This window comes from Mya arenaria, chromosome 16 (assembly GCF_026914265.1).
Source record: "Mya arenaria isolate MELC-2E11 chromosome 16, ASM2691426v1".
Classification (NCBI taxonomy): domain Eukaryota; kingdom Metazoa; phylum Mollusca; class Bivalvia; order Myida; family Myidae; genus Mya; species Mya arenaria.
The window spans coordinates 10,281,675-10,303,645 of NC_069137.1; the positions used below are offsets into that span (position 1 = coordinate 10,281,675).

Here is a 21,971-nt window from a genome sequence, read left to right on the forward strand (position 1 = left end):
ATAATGAACTAGAGTGTTAGCGTAGTAATTTCTGAACAATTAAGTGTATATGCACACAACAGTTCATCTTGAATTGCTATCTCAAAATTGTTATCATAATCTTAGTGCATTCTTGTTCTGATTGTGATGTGAACTGTTAAAGCTGCACTCCCACAGATAGAACGTTTTGACAACTTTTTTATTTTTGTCACGGAACGAGCGTGATATAAGACTGCTGACAAAAAACCAGATCCGAGAATTTCATATTTAAGTTAATCAATAATTTTCAAACGGAAATATGAAAATCTACGATATGATTTTTTTGTTAGCAGTCTTATATTATTGGTTTGCAGATATTTACGCAAATATTTGCTCTTTCCAAGACAAAAAAAATGTCAAAACGGTAAATCTGTGAGAGTGCAACTTTAAAGGGGCTTTAAAACATTATGATGAAATAGCGAAAAGAAAATGGTCGAAAACTGACATAAACTTAGTATCGATGTGTACAATGCATTGAAACTATCTAACTGAAGTACCACATTGCTAACAATTAATTCATTTTTCGTATTTTTCCATTAAAAAAGATTACTAGGTATGGATACCTAGTAGAATTCATTCTTATGCGTAATTGGCTTGTCGATGTTATCACGTATTATTACCAAGTTATCTTAAATATTCCAGACTTATAACGTAAACCCTCTTAGCACGGTGGATACAACATTGGACAGCAATGGCAAACCACGTTCAAATCCGGTTTCCGACTTGATTTGTTTTTACCATTATGATATCAAAGAGTAAAACATTTTATTAAATATTTGTTCTGAGAATCGTTACTGAAAAACTTTTTTTGGTGCCAATCTGGTGTATAGTCCCTTTTAACTGCTATTCTGTGAATATATTATTATATATTAATATCAATAACGAATGTTTCATGGATTAATCTATATGTTTATTTTTATTATTATTATTATTATTTATTATTTGCAGAAGCTTAAAAATCTAAAATATACACAATGCTGTTTTACATATTAAAATAGTTAAGTACAGGTTGATTGTGAGATAATTGTAAAGTCTGGGATAATTCATTTCAAGTAACTCAATCTGTTTAATTTATTTTGATATGTTTAAAGTAGGAATCATTATTTTGTACTATTATATGCTTGTATGAGATTCAATATTGGGTAAGTAAGTATATTTACTGTGTTTGTATTTATGAATTTTCTCAACCATTAAAATATTCCATTTCTTTTGCATTGCCTTTACGTTACTTGTGATGTACCTAAATGATCTAATTCTAATTGGTCATAGTCATAGTCGTGGTATGTCCTATAAAATCAGTTTTACCTTTAGCACTTGTTTCCCTAGGAAAAATTGTACAGCACTAGCAGTTTCTGAAGTTGGTAACATACCTAGAGCCTGTCCAAGTCAATGCCTTATTTCATATTACAATTACTATCATTACAACAAAAGTAATACATTTCCTGTACATATTCAGACTTAATTGCCTGCATTGTTTTATTAAATAAAAGCTTATTACAGATGTTCTAATGTAACAAATTACTATACATACTGGCAAGTGTTGTAGTAAGGAAATGTCCGCAAAAGCCTCTTCTCCATAACAGCTCTTTCCTGTAATTTCAAAACCTTGCTGCCCGGCTTCAACCATTCCTTTTCTCTGGCTTCCTATACTCCAATTGGTGCCTGATCACACTCACCGAGTGCCCATCTGTGGAGGTTTGTAATATGATTAAGAACAGATATCCACTGCGTCTAAATAACACAAACACAAGTGAAATTATTGTGCATCTGGGCAAATTTCTCTACATCAATGCAGTAAAATATATAGTGTTTGGCTGTAGGCATCTGGCCAGACAAGGCGGACAGACACACTGACTCACACACGTACACAGCACCACCATTGTCACAAACATGTCTCAATGTTAGCAGGCTCCAAAAAAGTATTTTTTTACCTATTTTACTAACCTTCATTTGAAGAACGTCACCATTACAAGACTCTTCACAGTGTAAAAATGGTTAGTGATATCTTTTACCCAAAGCCGCAACGATTCGTTACCTTTGACGATAGCCAACTGCGAAAGTAAATTTTATAGGAAAATATATATATGAAAATGATACATTATTAGAATAGGCAAACAGAAGTTGTCAGTAAAAGGGGGCGGGGGATTTACTAATCATACCAGTTTTATTTGAAATAAATTAAAAAGGGTGACACATGTTACATTTTTTCTTTGTTTCAAAGAAAATGCTCTTATGGCATTATTATCGAGTAATAAAATTATTCATAAAACATTTCAGTAGCCTAGTGCGAATTAAGAAGCTACTTCTGCTCTGATAATTTAATGTTAAAGCTGCATTCTCACAGATTGACCGTTTTGACAACTCTTTCTTTTTGGTCTTGGAATGAGCAAAATTGTGCAAAAATACATATCTGAAAACCGGAAATAGAAGAAAATTCAAGCAGTTTTCAAAACAATTGAAATCTGTTTAATGGTGGGTTATCCTATGTGACTGATAAGGAAACATTGCTGCCAAAATCAGCTTTTTCTGAGACAAAAAAATGTAAATTTGGCCAACCTGGGAGAGTGCAGCTTTAAGAGTTATCTTCTCTTTTATTGTTTGACAATTATAGTACCTTACTCATCTTTTTTCCAAGATTCTTTGCCCCATGCCACATATCATAGCTGTGTCGGATATTTGGGATTTTTCGGAAAATTAAAAGAGTCGTGCTCCACTGTAGCTGCATTTATTTTATATTTTTATAATCAAAAATTATACCGATTATCCATTCCATATTTGACTGCTGTATGGTCAACTTCATAGTTTTTCACATAAATGTTCATCTAGTTCAATAAAATAGCGTGTTTTTGTGTTATTCCTAACATACATTTATCAGACAGGATAACCAATATGCAACATTTTAAAATTAGGTATGTTAAATGAGATAACACTTACTCATCAAAACTGAAATATGTGGATGCGCATCTGTTACAATTTCTTCTACTTCAACAACTCCTCTAAGCATGAAATAAATTGCTTTTGAAATAGCTTTAGCTTCCATCAGCCCTGACTTCAGATTTGTTTCCCTCTTATCCACAACTTCCATGGCAATAATTTTCTTATCTGCCTGGTTCATGATAGTGTACGTGCACAATGTCCAGGAGAGTCCATTCGGCCATATTCTATAGTTGAAAAAGATTCTTACAATTATATGTGACAGTAATGCAAAGAAGTGTAGTAGGTTCTTTTTTTAAATATCTCTAAAGACGAGGAAATACAGGACAGTCATTTGTTTGAATATGCTTGTTAAGGTTTCATTTAAAATTTGAAATGTTAGAATGAGAAATAACACTTTGGATGTCTTATGGAGCCTAGTACAACCTTGTAATCTTTGAAGTCATATGCACACACAAGCTGTGATGTTATATTGGCACATTATACATGCAGTCCCCAGCTGTTTGCAACTGGCGAAAACAATATAAAGAATGACCTACCAGAAACAACTAATCCTTGTTCCTTCAGATCATTTAGAGTCTGCCTTGAGGGAGTCCCATTAACGTCCTAAAACAGGCACCACACACTTGTTTTGAAATTTATAGAAGCTGACACTACTGGGAAACTGCAGGCCCCAAAATTGGCTGAACAAAGCAATTTTTGAAAAGTTGTTTCCTGCAAGGGTAACTGATGCCAATGCCTGGAAATTAACAGCACAGACACCAATCGGTATTATTGGCGAACTGCACCATCTGTACACCATATTATCATTTCCACAAACCTGAAATCATTATTTGCAAATTATTACACAAACCTTCGTTTTCTTCCTATAATGGTTATTTATCAAGTATGTAAAACAGTTTGATCATAACACTGATTGCTGAAATGATTCATTGACCATTTCCAATGTTAAGTTTTCAGATTTTGTAGCAAATTCTCTAACTTCGGTGAATCCACACTGTAATAAAGCAGATTCCAAAATGCTGACAACAGATAAAAAGAGGTCTACAATGTCATGTACTGAGGAAAGGAAACTTAATACTATTTGACAAGCTATTTTTATCATTAGTATTGCCCATGATGTTATGACTGCAGAACCAAAATATTTCGTTTTTTTATGAAACAGCTGCCTGGCATCTAGGGTACCTTTTCACTGGATTTTTGTCGAGCAGTTGAAGTAGACATGTTTCAGTTATCACAAAGTTCCTCTCTTTCATAGGGTCTGCAATTACTTGTTTCATGTGTTTCACATCTGATCTACCAATATCAACATCAAAATCTTCCTCTTGAACTTCATTTTGGATAAGACCATCTGGCTGTGCGATATTAAATACATCCTCTTCTTTACCACATATGTCAGCAACCATTATCCTATAGTTTTGATCTGGATCTCTAAACATGTACAAAAAACGTAACTTTAAAATTATTAAAAATCACAAAATAATGGTGCCCTTGCATTATTACCAAGTGTGACAATTCAATAGCCATTGTTTGGAATATCATTTTTCATGAACAACTCAAAGAGATCAGCTACTTGTCATGACTAAAACATCAAGTAGATAAGCCGTCTTACTCTATTTAAGTATTTTAAAAATAGTGTTTTTAGTATTTGCATCATGTACCAATTAAAGGGTTTTGTAAACATGGAAGAGTACAAGTATGGCAGTTCTACTGATAAAACAATGCTCACTTGTGTATAGTTTGCATGATGCAAGTTATCCAAGTTTGTTTTTCAACTCTTTTAAGTTTTTTAGTTTATTGTGCATATGACTATAGCTCCAAAATTGTATTTCTTATAAATTGTATAGGCTTTTTTGTTTGACATCTACAATCAATAGAATCTGAATGAAGCTCAATTATTATCAAAGAAATCTATTCAATATGTAGCACTGCAGACATGACCAAAATTAATAGACATTTTAACAAATAAGAATGTTTTACAGCCAATCAATCTTACTGAAATATAAGATCATTTCCAATCAAAGAAGCATATTTGAAATCAAACTGTTTGCCGTGTGGGCTGTCATATTGAGTGATACATACATAATTGACAAATCAAAGTCTTCTTCTACTTGGTATGTTGGATCTTCTGTGTCATAATCAGGGTCATAAAACTCATCAAGATCAGTTGACGACATTTAAATTTCTGTCCTCAAATGCATTCATCCAATAAGTAAAATGAGTATAAGAATAAAGCTGCACTTTCACCTGAAATTGAATGTTATGACATTTTTAAATAATATATTGTGTAAGAATCATCTGATTTTGATATCAATGTTTATAATTAGATATAACAAAAAAGTAGATCTCATTTTAATTGAAAACATATTTCTTAGCATTGTTAATGCTTTCAACCATAAAACATTAATTTTCAAAGCTATACATAAAATTGTTATCTAATCGTTTGTAAGCAGTCTTATATAACAGGTTTCTAGACATTTACATCAAAATTGACTAAATCAAAGACAAATTAAAAGTTGTCAAAATGGTCAATCTATGAGTGTGCAACTTAAAATGCAGATTGCATAAAAATGTTTAGAAACTTGTCATTGACAATATTTGGCCATGGCTGTTTTGGGTGTACTTCTCAAGCCTTTAAATATTTACAGTTTAATAGTAATTAAGGTAGTTTTAGATTTTAACTTCCATATGCATGAATGTTAACTTTGTATGTTTCAAAATCATAAGCTGACCTTGAAATTATTTCATTATCTCAAGCATTCAATTCTCAAAGAGGACACAGCACTCTCTTATAAGCCTAGCTTCATCCTTTATTTTGTATCCAATTTGTAACAATGTATTTATGTCCACATAGAACTACTAACAATTAAAATTCTTCGTTGCTGCTAACTTCTGACACTGATGAGACCCCAGGATCATATTGTGTAATTGGTACACGTTCGGTTGCTGGTGTAGAAACCACTGGAATAATGCAGCTTGGCCCAGGTGTGTCCGGCTTTGTATCCAATACTGCAGCCGATTTCATAATTAAAAAGCTGTAATTATGAATACAAGTTTATGTTAAGAAAAATTCTGCTCTTCTGAACAGTGTTTTTGCTGTTGATGTTGTGTCAACACCCTTGACATCTGAATTTGGAAGAAAATAATGTTTTGACTGATTGTATGCATCTACTTTAGGTTATAGACCAGGTTTTGTACATATTGTGTTTGTTCTTAAAGCTGCACTCTCACAGGATTACCATTCGACATTTTCTTCATTTTTTTGTCTTTATTTTTATTTCTGCTGTGTTTTTTTTCAGCAGTCTTATATCACCGGTTTTCTGATATTTACGCAAAATTGGCTTGTTCCAAGACACAACATAAAAAAAATTGTCAAATCTGTAAGAGTGAAGCTTTAAAAAAAACATTGTTATTTTACTTATGGGAACTGCAAAAATATAATTCTTGTGAAAAATAGACAACTTTTGGCAAAGTATATCAGTCTTCACAAGGCATTCTCTTGCACCAAAAACATCACTGCTATCTGCAATTATACTGGGTAAGACAAAGTAACTGACGGGAGTTTATTGAGTCAAGTTACACTATGAATAAGAGTCAGTACTTGTAACTTACCAGTAGTCTTTGTAATTATTTGTCTTTTGCCTGCGACATTTTTCCACACTGTACATGTCGATTATGTTTCGTTTTTCTTTAGTTATGGTGTTTGTTTGTTTTTATAATAAGCGAACGCATATTCTATCAAATAACAATGGAACTGCTTAAATTGTAACTTCGAAATGATCCCTGAAATATAAACTCAACAATCTATAAGCGTTCTGGCTACAACATCTTCCTTATGACAGCCAAAAATTGTTTTGAGTTCATTCCGCCTTTCAATTTCAGCTCCAATATTCACTCTCTTAGCTTTGTGTCTTTGCTGCCGACTTAAATATGTCCTTTTTATTTCACTGTCAGTTTTCTTTCTTGTTCGCGTAGCCATTTTTGAACTTATGCAGTCACACGTCGGTCAAATGCTATAACCACGTGATCACGAAAGTTATAAATATCCACGCTTAAAATAGACGATTGCGCTTTCTTAAACCGTTAGTAATGGGTAAAGGAAAATGGGCAATTAAAGTGTGTTTTTTTCCGGTCAGTTAGGACCGGACACTAGCTCAGCAATCTTATGTCATTGGGTTTAAGACGTATACACTAAAAAAATATACAAATTAAGAAAACATTTTTTTTTGTTAATTGGTCCATCTGCAAGAGTGCGGCTTTAAAAGCAAAAATGAAATTTGTACTTTCTAGCAGGCTGTGTTTTTACGAAGCTTGATTTTTAATTGGCGTTTTCTTCCATTTTGAAGCCATTCTTTCTTGACCATATTTGATTATGAAATGAATCGTTCAACTTTCATCTGAGTTATGCTCCAAATTGTAAAGGATGCAGCCGTCTTACTTATTGTTTAAGCTTATGCCAATCAGACAAAGTTCTCTTTAACTTTAAAATTTGGCTCCTTTTACACTGAGAATGTTAAAGCAGTCGGTTTTGTTTACAATGATGGTCTTTTCAAACTGTTACCAGATCCGTTTCCGTTGAAATATAGTTTACCTTTCCGCTTGAGTCTGACTAAAGAGCGCTCAGTGAGCATAACATTTCAACAATATGTTTTGTATTTTCAGAAAAGAAATCGCTGTCGCTAGGCAGCGTGTTATCAACGGTTGCCATAGTGATTGGTTCAATCCTGTTTGCTATAATACTTGCTGTTGGTTTTCGTGTGTGGAAGCTTGTCAAAAAGAGAGGTATTAAAAATGCTATGAAAATATTAGAATATTTTGTACGTAAAAGTTCATGCAGAGGCGATTTGGTGGCCGTTAGATCAAAGGTTAAGATTCGCCAAAATGTAGAATTCTAGTCAAAATGAGTTTTGTTACAGTGTCAAAATTATGTAACAATGACAGACACTAACTTCAGTTTGAAAATCATGTTCACAATACAGGTGCAGTTTATGGCACTCATTATGCAGATACAGTTGGTGGCATTCACGATGCAGGTGAAGTTGTTGGCGGTCACAATGAAGATACAGTTGGTGGCTTTTACGATGCAGGTGAAGTTGGTGGCGCTCACAATGCAGGTCCAGTTGGTGGCTTTCACGATGCAGTTGGTGGCGCTAACAAATCAAGTGCAGTTGGTGGCGCTTATAATGTAGGTGCAGTTGTTGTAACTCACAATGCAAGTGCAGTTGATGGCGCTCACTATGTATGTGCAGTTGTTGGCGCTCCAAATGCAGGTGAAGTTTATGACGCTTACAATGCAGGTGCAGTTGGTGGCGTTCACAATGTGGATGCAGTTGGTGGAGCTGACAGCTCAGGTGAAGTTGGTGGCGCTCACAATACAGCTGAAGTTGGTGGCGCTAACAATGCAGGTGAAGTTGGTGGCGCTCACAATACAGGTGAAGTTGATGGCGCTCACAATACAGGTGAAGTTGGTGGCGCTAACACTGCAGGTGCAGTTGGTGGCACTCACAATGCATGTGCATTTTGTTGCGCACACAGTACAGGTGCAGTTGGTGGCGCTCACAATACAGGTGCAGTTGGTGGCGCTCACAATACAGGTGCAGTTGGTGGCGCTCACAATACAGGTACAGTTGATGGCGCTAACAATGCAGGTTCTACTGGACATATTTTGAATGGAAACGCTGACAACGCAGGTGCAATTGTTTCCAATATTGACACTAACAGAGATTTGGAAACTGGTAAATACCTTTTGGATTCTAATTTATCAATTATATACTTGCTGAATAAAGTTACTGTACTGTAAGTTATACTTTATTTAAAAAAAAACATACAAAACAAGAATTACAGATGATATAAACTAAAAATTGCAAAGTGTTATAAGGGAGTACATTAAATCAGCGAACGTCCCTTTATGATACAGTTTTAGATAAGTAGTCATCATGTACAGTTTATGTCACTAAATTGAACAGCATCATTCTTTAAAAAAATTGCGAAAGTATTCAAAGACAAGATCGGGCCGAACTTTCGAGTTCAAGGCCTGTAATTGGCAATTTAATTGTCACTGTTTCTAAATTTAATAGAAGCAAAATAATTTACTGGTATGCATTTTTCTGATATTTCCAGCTTCAGATTTCATTGACGACCATCAAGATGGCGACACTTCGGATAATAATAAATTTTGAAAACACGAAAAGACCAATGGTATTATGATACTTTTACATATTGAATCATGTCTAATATCTACACTTTGTCTGTCGATCTTTGATAATATCAAGTATATGACGATTGTACTCAATAGAATAAACCTTAGCTTGTTTTTATGAAGGTTCTCGTGACATCCTAAAAAGATGCTTAAAGGATTGACTTTTCTATCAGGTCGACACTTCGGTAACTATAATGAAGCTAATTGATAAATAACCCCTTAAACACTGAACTACTAAGTAGCTGAATAGGAGCGATGACCTTAACATTACTATACTATTATTGGTATTCGTGTATGGAAGCTCTATTATTGGTATGCGTGTATGGCTATGGTTTTATTTTAGGAAATAAGTATATTGTATATCATTTTCAAACAGGGAGTAATTTTTAATCTTAATGTATGATCTAATTTTGAATTGTATGCCATTACTTTGAAACATAAAGAAGCGGTCCACATATTTACTGCAACAGGCATGATAAGGCAAGCTGAAATACACTGGCTTTACGGGTATGTCTGTTTGTAAACTAAATTTGACTGGCGAGTACACGAACATGCATTTGATGCAGTTGATTTCTGGTTTATTACTTTTTGAAGTATGACTGTTTGTAAACTGAGACAGATTGACGAGAATCGGAATGTCCATGTGGTTTGGTTCCTGGTGTATTTCTTGAGGTGTGGCTGATCGTAAACTGAAACATCATTGACGGGTGTAGGATTGTGCAGTTCTCTATTAGGTTGATAGGTTCTCTATTTTCCGGTTTTATTACTTGTTGAGGTATGGATATTTGTTAACTGAGACTGATGGACGAGTGCAGTAATGTGCATGTGCTGCTCTTGACTCCTGGTGTAGTACTTCTTAAGGTATGGCTATGTTGTAAATTGCGGCATATTGACGAGTGTTGGAATGTGCATGTGCTGCTCTTGACTCCTGGTGTAGTACTTCTTAAGGTATGGTTATGTTTTAAATTGTGGCATATGGACGAGTGCAGTAATGTGCATGTGCTGCTCTTGACTCCTGGTGTAGTACTTCTTAATGTATGGCTATGTTGTAAATTGCGGCATATTGACGAGTGCAGTAATGTGCATGTGCTGCTCTTGACTCCTGGTGTAGTACTTCTTAAGGTATGGCTATGTTGTAAATTGCGGCATATTGACGAGTGTTGGAATGTGCATGTGCTGCTCTTGACTCCTGGTGTAGTACTTCTTAAGGTATGGCTATGTTGTAAATTGCGGCATATTGACGAGTGTTGGAATGTGCATGTGGTGCTCTTGACTCCTGGTGTAGTACTACTGAAGGTATTGCTATGTTGTAAATTGCGGCATATTGACGAGTGTTGGAATGTGCATGTGCTGCTCTTGACTCCTGGTGTAGTACTTCTTAAGGTATGACTATGTTGTAAATTGAGGCATATTGACGAGTGCAGTAATGTGCATGTGGTGCTCTTGACTCCTGGAGTTGTACTTCTTAAGGTATGGCTATGTTGTAAATTGCGGCATGTTGACTAGTGCAGTAATATGCATGTGGTGCTCCTGACTCCTGGTGTAGTACTTCTTAATGTATGGCTATGTTGTAAATTGCGGCATATTGACGAGTCCGGTAATGTGCATGTGCTGCTCTTGACTCCTGGTGTAGTACTTCTTAATGTATGGCTATGTTGTAAATTGCGGCATATTGACGAGTCCGGTAATGTGCATGTGCTGCTCTTGACTCCTGGTGTAGTACTTCTTAATGTATGGCTATGTTGTAAATTGCGGCATATTGACGAGTCCGGTAATGTGCATGTGCTGCTCTTGACTCCTGGTGTAGTACTTCTGAAGGTATGGCTATGTTGTAAATTGCGGCATATGTACGAGTGCAGTAATTTGCATGTGCTGCTCTTGACTCCTGGTGTAGTACTTCTGAAGGTATGGCTATGTTGTAAATTGCGGCATATTGACGAGTGCAGTAATGTGCATGTGCTGCTCTTGACTCCTGGTGTAGTACTTCTTAAGGTATGACTATGTTGTAAATTGAGGCATATTGACGAGTGTTGGAATGTGCATGTGGTGCTATTGATTTATTGTGTATTACTTGTTTGGGTGTGACTGTTTGTAAACTGATACTGATGGGCTAATCCAGGAATGTGCATGCGGTGCTGTTAGTTCAAGGAATGAATTATATGTCATTTTATTTCAGCTAAAAATTTAAAAGACAAAGACTGTTTCGAGAATTGAGACCAGATGTAACACACCTCTGCATAATTGTTTCCACTGTTATAAAGATAGACCAAGGACCGCTTAACCAGCTCCAAATCGATCATCCAGCGTTTACAAATTTAACAGTTTTGTCCTTTGTACATCTAGCCTAAACCAACAGTTATGTGACCTTATCTTCTTGATAAATCTTTAATGTATTAGGGACACGTTATCTTCCCCAATTCTTTTATTTTATTATAGGAGATGATGAACTTTGAAACCCCATATATGTTTTTAAGTTTGTATTTAAAGAACTAAATATTTGCACAGGGGAGAATATTCCTTTCAATACATGTATATCAATTTTGTACATTCTGCATTGAATATATTAAGGGTACTTGTTTATATGTTTACAAGTTTTATGCTGTCAACATGTTTTTTGAAAGTAGTATGAATCAAATAATTTACTTACTTATACGAACAAAGACCACTAATCATTTGATCAATATTTAGTAAATGAGAACTATTATATTTTAGTATAATTTGCATTATTTTCGGCAAAATAGAGCAATATCTGCCATATTTTCCATACATATTTACACTAGAACGTATTTCGGCTTTGGATGATGTTTTATCGTCATATATACGTGTCTCTTAAAAATTAGTTCATTAAAACCAAAACCTCTGTACTAACGAACAACGAAGGTATATTAAATGTTCGCATTTTAATTAGTTGCTTCGTTAAATGCTTATGTTTCTATTTATGTTTGTTTATGCTCTGCGTATGTAAGTACCTGGACTCATTATTAAAATAAATGGTTAATATGGCATTGTACCGGTTTGTTCGAAATGAATGGTGCCTCGGATTCAGACGGTTTTCATCGAAAGAGTGTCGTATCTAATAACTATGCTGAGATTGAACGTTGTCTCCGATGAAGACGGTTTTACTTTATTTGAGTGAAAGAAGAACATTTTATTTATGTCATCATTGTTAAATGTATTAATCTGTATGGATATTTCAGATTATTATTAAGACATTCTTATTGGATCGGTCGTATTTATTATCTTGCTTCGGCGGAAACATAACCGATTAAAACATAATCATTATTTATTTTATCAAAAAACATGGTTTGCACAATACACTTTTAACGTTTTTGTTTTAGCATTTGGAAGAAAATTTATTTGTTACCAGTTCATCTACATTTCAATTATTCCTACAAAAATATCAAGAAGAAGATATGCAACAAATGCAAATGGTGTAACAACTACGCAGTTGAAGCAATTCTAAGCACAGATGGCACTGTTGTTTAATATTTGATTTATATTGAAATCTGTATAATGTTTCTTACGTTCATTAATTGAATGCTTTTGCAGACCCATATTTATCTGCATTCATAAAATAATGTTAAAGATCATCTGGTAAAAATCAAATGAAGAAATAAGAAAATTTTATTCGGTCAGGGCGGGAGGTGCGAAATAACTGTACCTGATACAGTAATTTAAAACATAGTTGGTGTAGGTCACATGTTTGAAAAGACATTCATATCCGTGTATGATCAATGTTAGAAGTCGGTTTCTTTAAATGTGTCCAAATAAAATGTATCGAAATGAATGATCTCGTTCATTGTTATTAAAAACATATATTTTCCCGGTACAATTCAGTTCTATACAGTCATTGTTTTTATATCATATAAGGTTATTAAATAAATCATTTATGCTTGACTTCAGATATTGAAAGAAACTTTTAAACCGTTTATTTAGTTACATGGTGGTGGTGCAGGTGGTCAAGGCCGTTCCGAATATTACTATTCATGGTGAGAGTAAGTGAGCTAAGTCGGCATGGGCAATCTCTTTCGCATACATCCAAAATATTTGTTTCGAAATTATATGCTTTTGCTATTTCTTTAAAAATAATACTTAAAATTCATGGGATAAAGAAGTACTTTGTGAGTCGGTTGGTGGTTCGGATTGAATCGCTTCTCGAGACTTGCGTGAAGATACATCGCACTCGACCTTTCGTCTCGTGTGATAGGAAATGTATGCAAGCAGTTTGAAATGTTATACCCCACAGATGGAAGTTATACTAGTAAAAAACGCAACAATCTCCGCCGCACAGTTTTTCAAGTAATAAAAGCAACAGTACTTCAACCGGTAACATTTGCCATTTTACAATCAGCTTGTTTTTAAAAGGAAACTGCACGTATACTTGCTAACCAGTTTTTATTGTTACGAGTGTGAATTCATGATAAACATTTATAGGTCTGAGATTCTTGTTAACAGAATGGACAATACTGTTAAGTACATTGATGACATTTTTAGATAATTCCTCATTTACGGAAAAAAAACCTATAAATATACAATTCAGAATTCAAATCATATTATTTACATATGTTTGATAAATAAGCTAGATTTTTAGATCTTTAACTTGAAAATACAGGTTTCTTTTACATTATTAGCTGAAATATGTTAATTATTCCAGCGAACAGCCTAAGGTCATTCAAGCCGAGGTACATGTGACTGCACCTAGGCTTGATAGACCCTCAGTAAGCTGTGCTCACTATTGAACATCAAAATCAGACGATGTAAAACAGGAAATATTTGAAGAATTGAAAAAGCGCAGGCTTATTTAGGAATCACGTACGAAAAGGTTTACTATTTTGATTTCCAGTCACTCGTTATTTTTGCAGTTTATGCCATTAACAATAATTTTGGTATATCTTAGTTTTAAGACTTTCAGACTATATGCTAGTTAACTGACACATCCTTCATTACTCCGCAAAACAACTTTTTAAATCCATTTGAAATCGTTGACAAATGACAAAACGTACGTATTATACAGGATAATACATGTACTATACAGGATACCAGGCAATTATCAACCAAAATCCATTGTCAACCATGGTTCATTCTATAAATAATTCTACACATACATGCCTTTAGCATTTAGAAAATAATTTCTTACGTAACATTTATGCTGATTCTCTCTGCGACGACACTTGTTGACTTCCATCTAAGATACTACCTTATTTGTGTTTCCCAAGTGGTGATATAAATTATACAAGTCTGGAGCAAAGTTGAATGATTACTTTTGCTTAATAGATTTACTAGTTTTCTGATGCCGGATGCTCGTCATATATATGAGACTTTTTGTGAAATGTCAATTTAGTTAGATGTTATATCTCGGAGAATATACTACAGCATAGTTGTTTTCCTCCTCGTTTGTACAGTGGTACATACACTATTACACATTATGAAGGCATTATTTCTAACCATGCAACTGTGAGCTTTTATCTAATGGCTGTCTTAATTTGACTTTATCGCAGTTTAATAGCAAGTTCTGATGTTTCGGCTTATAACCTTCGTTTGCATGTGATTTTTGTACTTAGTTTTCGGGTACTTTATCAGTTTTTATCAAGCCGATACTGGCTCTGAAAAGGCATACCATTTTATTTTTGTAATATATATGTATGTTCAGACAAATGTGTTACTATGAACATACAGTGTAGACTTGTGTTTACTGTATAAGCCTGGCCGTTCGAAGACGGTTCCTATCAGTTACCTGTAACATTATTAGGATGCCTGTGTGTTTCGATTGTGAGCAAAGAGCATAGCAATGTTTTTAGGTCATTTATCCTTAAACTATCAGACCAAAAGCATGTATACAAGAACTATAACACATATCATGTTTTCAAGAAATATCACATCTATTAGTTATATTATAAATATCACACACGAGACAAGAAATACAGAACACATATTTAATACAATATAGATCACACACATCATTTACATAAAAATATCACACAAATGATATGTAAATAAGAACTATATAACACATCATTTATGTAAAGAATATCAAGCAACTCGTTTACAAGAAATATCAAGCAATATTTATGCGAAAACTACAGAAACAAGCTTAGTAGCAAAAGTTTAAACATAAACCCGGTTTAATGGCAATGGGTAAACGCCAAAGACAAAGAACATAAAAACAAAAAAATCACAAACAAGAAACATGGAAAATCAACACAAAACTCCACAAACATCACATTGCATACATACTTTAGTATGTATATATATATATATATAAAACTAGGTATGTTTATCAAGGATTGTTAGGTACCGCCTTGGAACAGTCAGTAAAATGTAAATTTACTAGGGGTTTAACTAGTTTAAGTGCACAAACCTCACTCTTATCCCAACAATCCTAAACAAAGAAAAAAGGCAAAAGGTAAATCTTATCAAAATGCATTTACTTGAGGAAACTTAATAATAAAACAAATACTAATAAACTCATCTACATAAAAAAAAGCTCACGTTTCATGTATAAAAGATTTGTTAGACATATCATATGTATAAAACATTTCACACAAATCAAATTTAATTAATTGACTTCACACAAACATATATCTAATTGGTTTCACACAAATCATTTATATAAGAAATATAACACAAAACATTTATATAAACAATATCGCACCAGTCGTTTACAAAGGAATATCACACAAAACAGTGTATAAGATATATCACACACATTATATATACAATATATATTATACCAATAATTTATGTCCATATAGCTAAATTGTAGAAACAAGTCCACAAAGAAAGAAAGTAAAGCTATATAATTTAAGCTATGTCACGTATTTACTATATTTTGCTATTTATTTGTATGAATTCTGTGAAATTAAGGAATGCTGTATTATCCTTCAATTATGCATAACTAAAAAAAGATAAAAAAAAGAACTCTACACTCCCTTAATGCCAAAAAAACTGATCTTACTTGCGCATCATATCATTATAATAAATAAAACAGTGTTTAATTGATGGCATATTGTTATGTAAGAAAAAGTGACACATATTGACTTTTTAAAGAACACGAACACATTTTATCCGGTATGAAATCTTTTCAAAAAAAAAGCGTATACAAGTATTGTAAATGCATTTGCTTAATCAAGTTCTTAGATTTAAATACCATTTCTTAGTTTTCTCAGTATTGTACTCCATAGTTTCATATAATGTGTGTGACATAATGTAATTTTATGTTTGAACGCTTTCTTATCTAAATAAAAAAAACATGGAAAGTACCGTAGGTTCCTCTAAACGTTATTTTGCACTAAATAAATTCAAAAATACATTTTTTACCTTAAAATATAAAAACATGTCTTTGTTAAGCTTTAAATGCGCTTTTTGAACTAGTAGACTGATATACATGGTTTCCATTCCCAGTTCAAGTTTAAACTGTAATGCAAATATTAGGATATGTGGTATTTATATCCACATTTTAAAACGAGCGTCATATCAAAACAGAAAATAAGAATTTAGGATTAGCCGATTGCCAAAAGTGGAATTTATTAATGCTTTAAACAAATACAAAAAAAAAACAGATACAAAAGTAAAGAGGATAATTGTCTGTTTCAGATCGTAAAATATTTAACCTAGTGAGCACCAAAACATATATTCAACTAGTGATGTAGCCAATAGTTTTTTCGGTGCCAACGAGGTGAAATTTATTTCATTCTTCCAAATTTATTTCCACCACAGTGTATTGCGACCATGTATGAAGTTGCCGTAGTATTACTTTGTTTAAACAGCTTCCCGCCTGCACTTAAACAAATTACACTATTCTGTCCAAAAATCTGACAAGGGTTTATATTAGCTTGAGTTAGTGAACTAAGCATGACATTATATGTGCTAACATGCAAAACAAAGTCAAATATTAAAGCGGCATATTTACATCATGTGAAGTACTGAGTTATCTAACTAAATTGTATAAAGAGTTAGTGAAATACATGATATATTTGCTGAGTTATGGAAACAATTGTGGTCAAAATCAATACCCTAACCATATTTTTAAGTAAAAAGGCCATAATTTCAATAATATGTCAGAAAGAGTTACTTATCATGATGATTTAGTGAGATTTTAAACATCAGTAGACAGTCTGAAAATTCTATGTAGCTAATTAGATGCAGTTTCCTAATGTTATTCACAGTCATGTTACATACAGTTTCAGTTTCAGTTCTACCTAAAATAGTGTGATACATGTCTTGTTGTTTTGTTCAAGTAGAAGTAATAGTATTGTTAGCACTGGGGGTGGCAATTCGTCAATACTTGAATACATCAATTGTGCAACTAGGATGTGCTTTAAACAGTGGTACCTCACTGCAAAATGTCTCCTAGGAACAAAACTGCTCCTAAGATTCTTGATGAAATGACCTATATGGCCCCAATCTTAAGTCATTTTAAAGATGTGTCACCTCAGAACGCTGTTATTTATTTGGTATACTAGTAACCAGAGTAATATTCTTAATTTAAAAGTTGTTAAACTGCTTAAGGGATTTCATATTTAAAATCCGTATAAACAATTTATCACATGCTTACCCTTGTTTTCCGTGTAATATACCCATTACGAATATTTTTATCCTACATATGAGTAAGATAACATATCAGTCATTTATATTGGCTAATCACACGCGACCTAGATATACATCCGCATTGTTTGTAAAAAAATGGTTTAAACGCCAACAAATACTTACCTACCTCAATAATGAAGCTGTAGGACTTCCGGGAGACAAATTGCTAACGAATCATAATGCCAGAAAGCATCTTTTTCGAAAACTTTCTGATAACAATGTTCCTCCGACCAGATAATGCAGATCACTAGTCACAGAAAAATCCAGTCAGTCAACAAATACAGCCACATTAGTGATAAACAACACGAGAACATTTCAAACATCTTCATCCTGACAAACACAGGCAATATGCAATCAATGCCTTTTTCTTGACAGTTTGAAGAACTGTCGGTTACCAAAAACACAAATAAGAATTCCGCAACACAGGCTTCTCTTTACACATCCCATGGCAATGACGGCTAGAACATCATGTTCTCGGGTAACTTTTTTGGTGGAAATTTTTCAACATCAACATCCATGCAGTAGAGAGTAAGGCTTCGCCGTAATCATCTGCATGTTGTAAAAATCCAGGAACACTAAGAAAACGCTCCAAAATCATCGTAGAAAGCGACAGCGAATAACTTTGAAATCCGTGCACACAGTAACACTTGACAGACCGATGATGGTCACATAAACCGCGTACATGCATGTACTCTCAGTGTGACGTCATCAAATTGTGTACTTATTGTTTGTTTTTTTGTTAAAATTGTTCGTTATTCAGGTTGTTGAATATTTTACTACACATTTTTATATTTGTGACTTGTTTAGCGCTTCATCAGAAATAAAACTCGATAACTGATAGCTATTTTTTTTTTTCATTTTCATTAGGAACTATTCATATGGCGCATCATTGACATTCCACTCTGAGAACATTGGCTGTCAAACAATCGGTTCAGAAAGTGGAACTAAATTGGTAATAAAAACACCGTTTTAAGCATGTGATAAAAAAGTCTTACACTCGTTGTCATTTTATAGAAGATTTTTATTAAACTCGTCCATGAAAGTTGTTAGTAAGCTCCCCAGAGGCTCGCTTACTAACAAATTTTATGAACAATTATTAATAAAATCTTGTATAAATGACAACTCGTGTCGGAATCCTATATATCTGTATAATAAGTAAGAAAAAGAAATTTGACAATATAATTTTTTTTTCAAGAAATATGGGTGCTTAAACAGTCATTTAAGAAGAAATTAGTGGCTGACATAGCTGGGGATACACCGTTTGTGCCTCATTTAGGAATGTCTTTGCTCAAATTGTTACCTCAGAAAACAATGCTGCATTCACATTTCCTGAAAAAAGAAAATTGCATCAGGATTCAAGAGCACTACGTGCATATTCTCACAATCCTCCATCTGTCTCAGCCATACCTCGAACAAAATAAAGTAATTCAACATTTTAAACATTATTATAGGGGAAAACATATGTACCAGTGCTGCAATAATCTAATTGTTAAAGCCAACAATTCCATTTTAGAACATGTACACAACATCAAAATGTAAAATATGTTTCATTGTTCTATTAATGATTACCATCGGTTCCATGGTCATGTATAAATGTACTCTTTTCGACCGAAGAATCACCATCTTTATTGTCATCAAGGGGACCTGAAGCTAGACATGTCTCAAATAAAAGTAGCATAACAGTATATTATTTTTTTGTGATTAATTTGGAAACAGTGTTTTTTTCCGTACCATTTTTGGGTTCCAAACTCGTAAGTTTGGCCCAATGCCAAAAATAAAATTGTATTTGAATATTTTCACGGAACATTTGTTCTTAAAAAAAATAAATTAACATATAAAACTGGAACAAAGAGACTGTATATCAAGATGAATTATCTGAATATAATATACAAACGTTAATTGTAACGCGTTGTTATCTCAATGGTTTAAGCTCTCGACTTAACTATGATAAATAGGGGTACTCCCTTATAACACGTTGCCAGTCTCAGATAAAATCATTTGCTAATATTTCTATTGTGGATGTTTTCTTTAAGATATGGTGTTACTCACCTGTACAATTAATTAATGCTTTCAATAATAATTTGCAAGGGTCATTACATAAGGGAAAACACAAAAATGACAGTTTGTTTATACTTTCTTATTTTTCAGGTGAATTAGGTGAATTTAGATACCACTTAATCCTGGACTGTTTTTTTTCTGACTTAAGATGTATTGTTTTCAATAAAAATAGTATAAAACGGGCAAAAATTAAAAAAGGAAACATTGAAATATTTTAATTTACAGTTTTGTTTTCTCTGGTCATATTCAAAACAAATATATGCATATAAAATTAACATGGCCATTACTGCCATTTTATCTTAAACATATTTTTATAAAGAAAAAACTATTTTTGAAATTATCTGGGGAGGGGGGGGTGGTCTGTGTCAGGTTGAATTTCTTCCTCCAAATAATTGACATCCAAACAATTTTTGTATGTGAATTTGATAAGAAATAAAACAGTATCACATTATATTATCTTTTCTGTCCATTGTTTTAGCAGTCATGTAAAATTCTATGCAAAATTGGAATTCCAAATAGGAGTCAAAAATGACGCATGTTTTGGAAAAAAGCCCCGAAATCAAAAGAAAAATTGTGAAAAGAAAGCACTGAAAGAAATCATCATTCTATTAATAACACCTAATGTAAACCAATGTTTTCAAATGTTGAAAAATACTCAGTTAGCGTTTGGTTATTAAAATGTGTGAAATTTAACAAAATAATAATTGTCTTCATTCAATAGAAAATATGCTTATTTTAATAGTATTTAGGTACCTTTCTTTTTAACAACTTCCAAACAAGACCAGCAGTAAGTCCTATCAATGCTGCAATGAGTAGCAGCACTATGCCAGCAATAACAACCACAGGAAAAATGCTGTCGTGCGATTCCAATTCGTTTGCTAGAAAACATAAACATGTATGTCAGTTATTATTCTCCCTTAAAGCATCTTTGTTAGAATTTGAGAAACATATGGAAAATTATTCAAAATTTCCACATAACTTGATTTGTCACCTGTTTGGAGCGAACAACAATGAAAAAGGAGCCAAACCTTAAACTAAAACTTTGTCTGATTATCATAATAATTTACATTGAGAAAGACAGCTGCTGTATGTTAAAAGGAGGATTACACAGTTGAAAGTTTGGCGTTTAATTTCATAATCAAATTTGGTCGGGATATTATGACTACAAATAGCTAGTGCAAAATAGAAATGAAGCTTTCAAAGTTGCTTGTGATGTCACAGATAGATGTGCTTATTCTTTATACAATCACAATTTGTGTTACATACTGCAGAAGTAGAACATATTATTCAAAAGGCAGCTTTAAAACAAAGAAAGAAAGGCTAGACCTGTCACAGAGACAGCGCGCTCGACTTTTACGCCGCGTTTAAATTAAAGGACTGCAAAGTTTAAGTAAAGCATGCATGGATCATTATAAAATAAGATTAAAGGGAAAACTTTAACCACAATTTCTTAGTCAAATATAAAAGGGGCAAATTTGCATTATATGGAAGATAGAGCAATCATACTTAATTCTTTGAAGTTTCGATTCAATACAATTTTTTGCCGAAAAATAAAGGAAAGTAATACTTTGCATGATAGGGTTGTTGTTCTTGACCAATTAAGACGTATTGATAATTTGAAGCATTTGATTCAAGTGCTAATACAATACATGATGTATTTGCGAGATATTGACTTAAATGTGGTAACATGCAAAACCTTAACCACACTTTCCATGTCAAATATTTATGAGCAATTATTTGAAAACTCCAACTTGGTTATTTAAGTAGGTATAGTGGTTGAGTCATAATGCAATACATAAAGTAATTGCAGAGATATTAACCAATGTGTGCCTACATGCACAAACTAAATCATAATTTCTATGTCGAATGATAAAGGGCATTAATTTGCATTATACACTACCAATCAGACGTTCTTTGCAGATTTCGCACATTGCCGCGGTTTTTGCTTACCGCGGACGTCATCTTTTTAATCTAATTTTCACTATACCCCGCTATATAAGCATAACGCCCATCGCATTTATGATTATAATTTTTCACGAGGTCAATGACGTCCAGTCAACAAACTTCAAAGTTTATTGGCAAAAAATCGGCATACAAATTGCCATGGCCATTAAACACATGGTCATGGCGATAACATAAACAAACACAAAGATTTAATAGTACAATAGAGAGCACA

The 21,971-nt window shown here is 33.4% G+C and overlaps 1 protein-coding gene and 1 long non-coding RNA gene across 2 annotated transcripts in view; one reads left to right on the forward strand and one right to left on the reverse strand.

Moving 5' to 3' along the window:
* LOC128222322 (uncharacterized) overlaps nucleotides 1-12,263 on the forward strand; it is a 30,879-nt gene extending 18,616 nt beyond the window's left edge. Inside the window, exons 6-9 of the mRNA XM_052931303.1 lie at nucleotides 7,615-7,734; nucleotides 7,932-8,687; nucleotides 9,073-9,150; nucleotides 11,328-12,263. Of these exons, the coding sequence (XP_052787263.1) occupies nucleotides 7,615-7,734; nucleotides 7,932-8,687; nucleotides 9,073-9,131 (935 nt within the window). The 3' untranslated portion in view covers nucleotides 9,132-9,150; nucleotides 11,328-12,263. The remainder of the gene's footprint in view (nucleotides 1-7,614; nucleotides 7,735-7,931; nucleotides 8,688-9,072; nucleotides 9,151-11,327) is intronic.
* A 2,779-nt stretch (nucleotides 12,264-15,042) lies between these two features.
* LOC128222325 (uncharacterized) lies at nucleotides 15,043-20,575 on the reverse strand. Its single transcript, XR_008259127.1, has 3 exons — nucleotides 20,549-20,575; nucleotides 19,307-19,387; nucleotides 15,043-19,066 (listed from the first exon to the last, which is right to left on the reverse strand). It is a non-coding gene; the product is annotated as an uncharacterized LOC128222325 (long non-coding RNA).
* Between the last annotated feature and the right edge of the window lie 1,396 nt (nucleotides 20,576-21,971).